This window comes from Penaeus chinensis, chromosome 21 (assembly GCF_019202785.1).
Source record: "Penaeus chinensis breed Huanghai No. 1 chromosome 21, ASM1920278v2, whole genome shotgun sequence".
NCBI classification, from domain to species: Eukaryota; Metazoa; Arthropoda; class Malacostraca; order Decapoda; family Penaeidae; genus Penaeus; species Penaeus chinensis.
Window position 1 is genome coordinate 2,740,229 of NC_061839.1, and position 10,000 is coordinate 2,750,228.

Consider the following 10,000-nt stretch of genomic DNA (forward strand, 5'->3'; position numbering starts at 1 on the left):
GAGGCATAGGAAAGGAGTATGGTGCTTGGCGTGGGTTTTGCAATGTAAACAGTTTGATGGGCCTTTCTTAGAAGGGTCTGAGTAAAAAGAGAGGGAGGGAAGGAGAGAGGGAGAGAGAGAGAGAGAGAGAGAGAGAGAGAGAGAGAGAGAGAGAGAGAGAGAGAGAGAGAGGGGGGGGGGGGGAGAAAAAGGGGAAGAGACAGATAGATAGACATACTGATAGAGAGAGAAAAAGAGATAGAACAAAAGTCTTAACATCACTTCATTCCACTTAAAAATATATGCACTCTAACGATTTTACGAATGATTCATGGTTAAAACAAATATATTTGCTAGACTTCAAAGGTCATATATCACTACACATTAATGAATATAGTGAGCAAATACATACGTAAATGACACTCAATGACGTCCCCAGATTCAACCTGAAGAGTAAGGAAGGTCTGGCCGATAGGAAGGTCCCTGCCCAACCTCTGGTCTATTATAACAAGGACGGGAAGGTCAGCCGCTATAATTTACGCAAGGTGAGTCACACTCGCTTAGATTTTGATTAATCTTATATTTATTCCCTCGTTGATACATAGATTTTTCTAGATATTTTATTAACCTAATATGTTTATCATTTTGTTGATATATATTGAATGATTTGCTATGCTTGTCCGGCGGCTTAGAGTAACACAGGGACAGAGTATTTAGGGGTAAATAACGCCATTTTAGGTAAATTCAGGATTTTTTGTGAGTGAGATTTTCCTTATTAACATATTATTTAACTTAATGTATGTATTACGTAGATCAGAGCAGCGGCATTCCCTCAGTCTCTTACCTGGAAAAAACATCAGTGCCTATAACCTATTACTCGACCTCCGGAGTAACCAGTGCATTAGAAAATCAGAAAAAAAAACCATCTTAATAAAACCCTTATTCAATCATCTCTACCCACTAAGTAAAGCCCCTTCTTTTACAAGTTCGGAGAGCTGCCGTACCACCTGATTCGAGCGCGGAGGTTCGAGGACCTTTACAAACACGTGCTTTTCAACTACCAGTGGCTTCATGCTAAGCTCAGCTCGTGTCCTCTGCAAGCTGTCCTTTCAGACTTTGAGGACGCCATCGCTCACATCGACGACAGAGACCAGATAAGGTGATACGATAAGGGTCTTGGAGAAGATAAGAGTCCGTTGTGGGTAAAGATAGATGAGGTATGGATAAGGATATGTGTCATCGACGGTGCAAGGTAAAGAACTAGCGCTTCGGGAACTGGAGCTTCAGAAGGTTCGAATAGATTTCGTAAATGGATAAAGATGTGAATTGATAAGTAGGTTGATAAATAATAAAAATATTTATATATCTCCTCTACTTCTTGCACTGTACCATTATCCATTTTTATCCATACCTCATATCTTATTTAGGATGAAATTAATAGGCATTTTAAATTCACTGAACATAATATTAGGTGTGCATAAATGATCTTTATGTACAGTTAACAGTAATAATTTTGAATTAACTCTGTTATATGATGTAGTCCTTGTTTAAAGCTTGGTTACACCATAAGATATTAGCTTAGATTTAATATGCAATTATATTTAAACGTATTCCTTGGCATGCAGTTAAACGATATGTAATTTAAAATTCAATCATAAATTTAACAGATAAAGTAGTTTAGCATTAATAAAAGTTTAAATCTTGGATTCAAAATGAAAGCAACAACCAGGTGTGAGTAGACGACAGTATACATGAAATTTCAATAAAATTCAGTAGATCAGAGTAGTCTGATCAAAGGAATGTTGTAAATATAATTTGTGTGTGTGTGTGTGTGTGTGTGTGTGTGTGTGTGTGTGTGTGTGTGTGTGTGTGTGTGTGTGTGTGTGTGTGTGTGTGTGTGTGCATGCATACGTGTACAATAACTGACTCCATCATAAACGTAGAGTTTTATTTTATCAGTTTATTTAATCATTTAAATTAAACAATTTACAATACATTTTGTATATAGAAAACTATTTGCATCATTTATGGTTAATGAGACAATATCTATCAGGCCATTATCATAGACTGATTTTATTATATGTATGATTTCGTTGGATACGCACATACTCGTGGATATATATATGTATGTATATATATATATATATATATATATATATATATATATATATATTTTTTTTTTTTTTTTTTTTTTTTTTTTCTGTATACATACATTTATTTATCAATGTTACTTGTGCTTCACCTGGTCAAACGTTTTATAATTGTATTGTTTCGTAAATCATTTTTGTAGATCATAAACTTTTTATTGTGTACTTTTTGATTTGTTATATAAAATGAATATTAATCAGGAAGCAGCACAGAATATATATGTAATCATAACAACTTCAATAAACAAACAAACAAACAAAAACTAAAATAAACTGACTGTCAACAGCGAGGAAACGAAACGTAGAAAAAGGTAGTGTATAAAAAAGATAAATTTGGCCAGCCTGTCCTTGGCCATGTTTATGTACATTTTTTCCCTTTCCATTTCACCTTTTATCCTTGTGCTCCTGTGTTCCAGGTGTACATATGACTCTTTCAAATACATAGGTAATGTGTGTGTGGTTGTAATATACACGCACACACTTACATTCACACACTGACACATAAATACACTCGTCCACATTCACACACACACACACACACACACACGCACACACACACACACACACACACACACACACACACACACACACACACACACACACACACACACACACACACACACACACACACACAGAATCTAACTACTTAAATATATTGTTAACTCAATTCACTATCAATATCATCTATGCTTCCCTCGCTAATTCACTCTCTTCCTTACACAGAAGAGTCAAGATCTGTTTTCTTCTTCCTGTAGAACCACAGAAGTGTAAATACAGGCTATAAGAATATTTTATTTTGATATTCAAGACTCTGGTACACATGGGATACGTTCCTGAATAAAACAAAAAGAAATTTCAGTGTGACGAAATATATAATCTGTCTTTCCTCACGTAGTGTTGTTGACCGCTTGAAGAAGGACGTATTTTACCAAGCAATCAAGCTATGTCATTTTATCCTGTTAGCTCAGTATGGTTTATAATAAATCCTTCCCTTGGTTAGCCTTTTTTGTATGCAATTCACAAGAAACAATTGGTTGCTTGTTAAAATCACGGTGTTTCAGGTTTAAGCCCCCTAATATACAAGGAGGACTCACACACTAACTCATTATCTTTAATATTTTTCTTTTTCCCCTCCCACTCGCATCAATATTTCACTTCATACAATACAAGAACGCCAGTCCGGATTCTCTCGGATTGCCTCGCCTGCCTGATGACGTTTTTTTTCCTTGGGGAAGAAACCCTTACACTCAAAGTCGTGATAAATACTTATTTCGACTTTGCTTATTCTATCTGTGCACTGTGTTCTCAACTTCCTCGTACTGGGACCAACACTTATATCTGAGCTTTAGTATTTTCTACTGTTTTACCGTCATATTACTGATTTACAGTGTTTATGCATATGTTTTTCCCATTTTTCCAAACGTATTTTAAGGTTAGTTTTTATAAAGCATAATGAATATATTTTGGACAGATATGTCGTAATGTTAAAGGTAGTACAGCCTATTGTTTTATCTATTGTTAGACTGTGTAGTAAATGTGACAATATAATGCTTGCAATAGCTTCTTCGCTCACAAGTCATCAGACACCAGGAAATGAGACTGGAAAAAAGAGAAAATAACGTCTACAATAACCTCCATAAGCGAAGGGAAACTCCCAGTGCTAAGACCATAACAACGTAACCACACTCCTTTGTAAACCTCCCACCACAGAACCTCCCCGAAGCCATCAAAACCAAGAGAATAAAACCCTTTTTTCCCCACCCCTGAACCTCACCAGAGAGCTGATGTTAGTAGCGGATGCCTTGAGATTAGGTGGCGCCATCCTCTCCCAATACCCGGACATGCTGGCACCACAGCTGATAGGGCGTCTTTTGCCCGAAATGGAGACGAATCCCAATGTCAAGAGCCTCCTGCTGCAGTGCGACGCCGAGGGGATAGATCACTGTGGCCTCCTGCCGACGTATCACTGTAGCCACACGCCCGGGGGTCCGCTGAAGGTAAGCCTGTGGGAGTGTCGATGTGTGTGGGGTGTGTAGGTGGGCCATCGGTTTATATTATGTTCCAAATGCTGATATGAACTGGTGCAAAAGTCTAAGTAATTTCATTTCTGTGTTCATTTTTGTTTAATCTTAAAGGTCCTGAACTTATATACATATAATCAAATGGTTATATATAAAAGGAGTCAGTCTAGTGAGTTTTAGAAAGAAGACGAATGTTATTTCGATTATTTCCTTCGCAACGACAGTACTCCCTAGAAGGCCACCAGTTCGCCGTGTTCGGATTCCGACTGACGAACGACTTGCGCTACATCGTCAGCGTTTCGAACAAGTTCATCACTTGGGACCTGTCGACATCTGACCTGACACGCGAGGTCATCCCGGGCATTGAAGGCATTATGCAAGATCTTGTGCTTTCTCCTGACAACAAGTACTCCATTGCCCACACTAACAACAGTCAGGTGAGGAGACAAAGGGAAAACAGGGGATACCAAGGAGAAGGAACGAGAGAGGAGAGAAGAGAAAGGGAAAGACGGAAAGAAACGGAAAAATACGAGAGTCAGAGACAAGAAAAACACTGGAGAAACAAAAGTCACGTTGATAATGCATCTGATGTAGGAGTACGAATGTAGGAAAAATAATAACAGTAATGCAATTTAGGATAAAATAAGACCAATTTTAACTTACAGCTGACCCACTCATAGATAAGAAACCGCACACCACATATATATTATTATGCTTTCTCACAATCAGACCCACGAAACTCATAACATCTTTCTAATCTTCCACCAGACGGTTCTCCTCAACATGCTCACCAGTGAGTTCTTCCTTCTCGAAAATCCTATGCCAGGGGAAACTGTCATAGGTTCGCTCCTGTCAGACTCATGCGCTGTCATCCACGGTGAGAGGTGAGTGCCCATGTGATAATAACGGTGATATGGATGAATATAATAATAATATGACGAGTTCTGTGTTAGTTTAAAGCGTGGAGATTAGAGGAAATGACGTTAGTGTATTAAGATATTGTGGCGAGTTAGATTATAGGTCACACTTAACAAACACGAACTTCAAAAGGAAAATGACACCATACTTTAGTAATAACTAACAGAAGATAAATACTACAACTTCAGATAATACCAACTAGATATTAATTTCTCACAACACTCTACAGGTCATGGGTTTTGTACACACTCAGAGGAGAAATCAAAGAGCGTGTGAGTTCCCCCGTCGACAAACCCATACTGTTCATGGACTTCAAGGGCCCGCAGGATTATTCAATTATCTGCTGGTCAGGTGACTTCGATGACAAGAACCTCCTTATACATACGGTGGTCGACGGAACTGCCTTCGAGAATCTAGACTTCCACAGGTATTCCGAGGGCGAAGTCATGATTGTGTGTGTGTGTGTGGGGGGGGGGGGGGGGTAATGCTATATTTATTCGTAATCTTTGCATATTTTGTGATTATAAAAAGTTGAAGATGGTGAAGTATTTGACACTAAGTTTGAAAGACTTTCGAGTGAAGTTTAACTAAAATATATTTATTTTGTATTTCCTCCCTGTTTATAATAGACAACAGTTTATTCAAATATTTAATCCTCCTCTTCTTAAACCTGAAAGAAACCCCAAAAAAATCATAAGAATTACAAGCAGAATAACATCAACTTATAGAATTCCGATAAAAAATCTTCCTTATTACCAGCGTGATGACCTGGACGAATTGTCGCACTTACCTGTACTGCTGCGTGCAGGAACATGGCCAGGATGTGTGTTCTTTCACCAAGGGCGAATCGTCTTGGATACTGGATAGGATTATTGCCCCTAATGACGAGAAACTCCTTATGCTACACCTGACTCACGACCAGAAACACTTGATCGGAACCTTTATGTTAGGTTTTAAGGTTTGTCTCCCTTTGAGTGTTGTTCGTTTAAATAAGTAAATGATAAAATATGACTTAATAGATAGAGTGAGAGTGAGAGAAAGAGAGAGAGATAGATGGATAGATTGAGATAGATAGATAGATGGATGGATGGATGGATGGATGGATGGATGGATGGATGGATAAATAGATAGAAAGATAGATAGATAGATAGATGGATAGATGGATAGATGGATACATAGAAAGATAAATAAATAGATAGATAGATAGATAGATGGATAGATAGACAGGTAAATAGATAGATAGATAGATAGATAGGGAGAGAGAGAACTAAACCCTATACACCAGATCCAAAGAAGTTCACTCCCTGAGGACATCGATTTCAAGCTAACCCTAATCAACATTTCCCTTCTCTTCTCCCCACTACTTTTCACAACCCAAACTTAACCCACTCCTTCACACCTCACTCCCCCCCCCCCCCATCCACACTCCACTCTCTTCACTCCTCACCCCACTTCCCCCTCCCCCACCCCTCGACACCCCACTCCCCCATCCAACCTCCCCCCTTCCTCCCCCTCCTCCTCCAGGCGTGGGAAGTGGATTCGGGCCAAGGCTGGACGCTCAGACTGCCCCACGGAATCAGGAATATCTCCACGCAGCTCCTGAAGTCAAATTCCTGCGTCCTGTCCAAAGGCTACAAGTATGCTGTAGCTGGTGTGAGGTGAGTCCTGAAGTTTTTTTTTTTTTGAAGTTACGAAAGCGAGAATTAAAGTTTGAATTTGGCAAGAGGGAGAGAGAGGGAGAGGGCGGTGGTTGGCGTTGATGACTTTTGCTGGTGATGAATGAATTAGGATGTTGATTATTGCTGGTGGCGTCATTATTGTTGATTATACGGTTCATACCTTATTGCTATTATGATTATTATAATTATCAAAATTATCACTAATGCCTATCTACCATCCCTATATTTCCGGTACATCATACATTCCACCTTTTCCCCACCCTCTCATCGCTTCAGCAGGTGACCATCCTATCTCATTTTTAACCTTAGTTTCTCCCCCCTTCACTCCGTTTTCTACACTCCGATTTCTCCTCAGGAAAAACCTCTACGTGTGGGAACTGGAAACCCAAGAACTTCTAAAGGTTTTAGACGCTCATTTTGGCCGAATTATGGACATGGTGGCTCTGACTGTCGGCAATTGGAATTCTGTGAGTATTGTGAGGCTATGAGAAAGTGGGGTTGGGTGGGGGAGGGAGGGGAGAAAAGGCGCCGTTTGAAGTTTATGATGGAGTTGGTAGTGGCGTTAAAGGCGAAAGGAGAATGGTTTATGAAGTGAAATGGTGGAGTCATGAGGTAGTTAGTGGAGATATAAGGGAAAGAGGATTAATGAGGGAGTTGGTGGAGAAGGACGAAGGATTTATGAGGGTGTGGTAGAGTTATGAGGGGGATTTGTGAAAGGAATGAGGAGAGGTTGTAAGGGATAGAGTGAGGAGGGGTTATGAGGGAGGGGAAGAGTGATGAGGAGCGAAAGAGGCGTTATGAGGGGATGGTCATGAAAGAGTAAGGAGAAGTTCTGAAGAAGAGGGAAGAATTATATGAAATGATGTAGAGAGAAAAAAAAAATCTGGGAATTTGGAAGTATGAGTGAGGAAGGGACGTGGTAAAGATTTAAAACCAGAAGATAAAATGAAGTCAGTTTCTTGATTTGCTGCTTTAAACACGTATTTTACAAGTTTTTCTTATATTATCATATCATAATACTGTATTTATCACAAATAAGATATTAAGAAAGTCACTCGCGACTTCTCCGTTTTCTCATTGCTTCAGAATAAAAAAAACGGAAACACTATAAATTATTTAGGGATGACTATATTAATTATCTCTATGACCTCAGGTGATAACTTCCTCTCTCGATCGGACGGTTAAAGTGTGGAACATCAATAATATTTTCGAACAAGTCCACGTCATCGATCGTCACGAACTGCAGGTTGACGATATCAGGTGAGTGTGTGTGTGTGTGTGTTTGAGTGTGAGTGTGAGTGTGAGTGTGAGTGTGAGTGTGTGTGTGTGTGTGTGTGTGTGTGTGTGTGTGTGTGTGTGTGCGTGTGTGTGTGTGTGTGTGTGTCCGTAAGAGAGAGAGAGAGAGAGTGAGAGAGAGAGAGAGAGTGAGAGAGAGAGAGAGAGAGAAAGAGAGAAAGAGAGAAAGAGAGAAAGAGAGAAAGAGAGAAAGAGAGAGAGAGACAGAGACAGAGACAGAGACAGAGATAGAGACAGAGTCAGAGACAGAGACAGAGACAGAGACAGAGACAGAGACAGAGACAGAGACAGAGACAGAGACAGAGACAGAGACAGAGACAGAGACAGAGACAGAGAGACAGAGACAGAGAGACAGAAACAGATTGACAAAAAATAAAACAAAGAAAGAGAAAGAGAAAGAAAGCATATACAAACATCTATTTGTCTATTCTTGCACGAACTCTATAAGTGTACATAAATATATACATCCACGAACTCCTCTTTGCTTAAAACACAAGAAACAAACACCAGCTAAGTCCGTCCTGTATTCCAGCCTGGCCGTCACTCTACCCCTAGCCGTCACAGTGACCAGGAATTGCGTGGGAATCTGGAATCTCAAGCTGGGCAAGCTGGTGAGCAAGCTAGCAGATTCTCCCCTTGGTGCCATTGTCACTCATGCGAAGATCACAAATAATAGCAGGTTAGGATTTTTTTTATTTGCTCTTTTTTATTTGTCTTTATTTAATGGAATAATTTTATGAGGGAAATATTGTAGTGTTTTTATTTTAAGGAACACATTTTTTTTCTGGGGGAAAGTTATGTTTTGATTTTATTTTATGGAATATTATTAATGGGAATGTTGTGTAATATAGTGTCTTTAATTTAAGGAATGTTTTTTTTTGTGTGGGTATGTTGTGTAATGTAGTCTTTACCTAAATAAATATTTTCGTTTGGAAATATTCCGTCGTGTGATTTTAAAAGGTACAGACAAGGGCAATATTGTGTAATGTAGTATCCTTATTATAAGGGATATTTTTGAGTGGGGATATTGTGTAATTCATATTTTTTGTGTGTGGAAAGACTGTGTTTTGACTTTATTTAAAAAAATGTTTTTGTGTCAAGGAAATGATAGTGCACAGCCCTATTCATTTTTATATCAGTTCGGTATGCTGTTCCAATTATTAATCGACTTAGGATTAAAAGAATTCAGTTTTTATCCCTCCCTCAAAAAAAAAAAAGAATATATAATTATAAATAGAATAAAAATAATTGATGTAGGATTCAAAAGATTCAGTTTCTATTCCCACTCCCAAAATTTCCATTTATAGAACAAACATTGAAATATATACTTAACAACGGTTCTAATTCCATTAACATACTCTCAAAGGTAAGAACTCATTCCCACTTGACTCATTCCATTGTCTACTCCCAAGGGTACAAACTCATTCTATCTCATACTCGTAAAGGTACATCGTGTCTACGGAATCGGGCAACGTTCTCTTCTGGATGGTTCGTGCTGAAGCTGTGGTGTTCAAGTCAGAACAGAAGAACGTTCAACAGCTCATGCTCCTCGACGACGATACCAAGTGTGTCACCGTGTCGAAAGTAAGGTTTAGTGGAGGAGGGAAGAAGGCCTTGGAAATAGAGAGGATTTGGTCCCTGTGTGGGAATGGGGTGTCTGTTCTCGTGTTTTGGATATTGATGTATTGATATTGGTGTATGTTGTCAAGGAGGAGGGTTTATAAACAGCATGCATACATACATGCGCGTTCACACGCACACGCAAACGCACACGCACACACGCACACACATGCACACGCACACGTACACGCACGCGCACACACACACACGCACAGTCGCACACGCACACGCACATGCACACGCACACGCACACGCACACGCACACGCACACGCACACGCACACGCATACGTACACGTACACGCACACGCACACGCACACGCACACGCACACGCACACGCA

The 10,000-nt window shown here is 39.5% G+C and overlaps 1 protein-coding gene across 1 annotated transcript in view; it reads left to right on the plus strand.

Moving 5' to 3' along the window:
* LOC125036301 overlaps positions 1–10,000 on the plus strand; it is a 52,122-nt gene that overhangs the window by 34,358 nt on the left and 7,764 nt on the right. The window contains exons 14-25 of the mRNA XM_047628772.1: positions 419–524; positions 966–1,138; positions 3,904–4,123; positions 4,372–4,584; positions 4,916–5,031; positions 5,295–5,492; positions 5,825–6,023; positions 6,590–6,723; positions 7,100–7,211; positions 7,898–8,004; positions 8,573–8,719; positions 9,486–9,624. Of these exons, the coding sequence (XP_047484728.1) occupies positions 419–524; positions 966–1,138; positions 3,904–4,123; positions 4,372–4,584; positions 4,916–5,031; positions 5,295–5,492; positions 5,825–6,023; positions 6,590–6,723; positions 7,100–7,211; positions 7,898–8,004; positions 8,573–8,719; positions 9,486–9,624 (1,864 nt within the window). The remainder of the gene's footprint in view (positions 1–418; positions 525–965; positions 1,139–3,903; positions 4,124–4,371; positions 4,585–4,915; positions 5,032–5,294; positions 5,493–5,824; positions 6,024–6,589; positions 6,724–7,099; positions 7,212–7,897; positions 8,005–8,572; positions 8,720–9,485; positions 9,625–10,000) is intronic.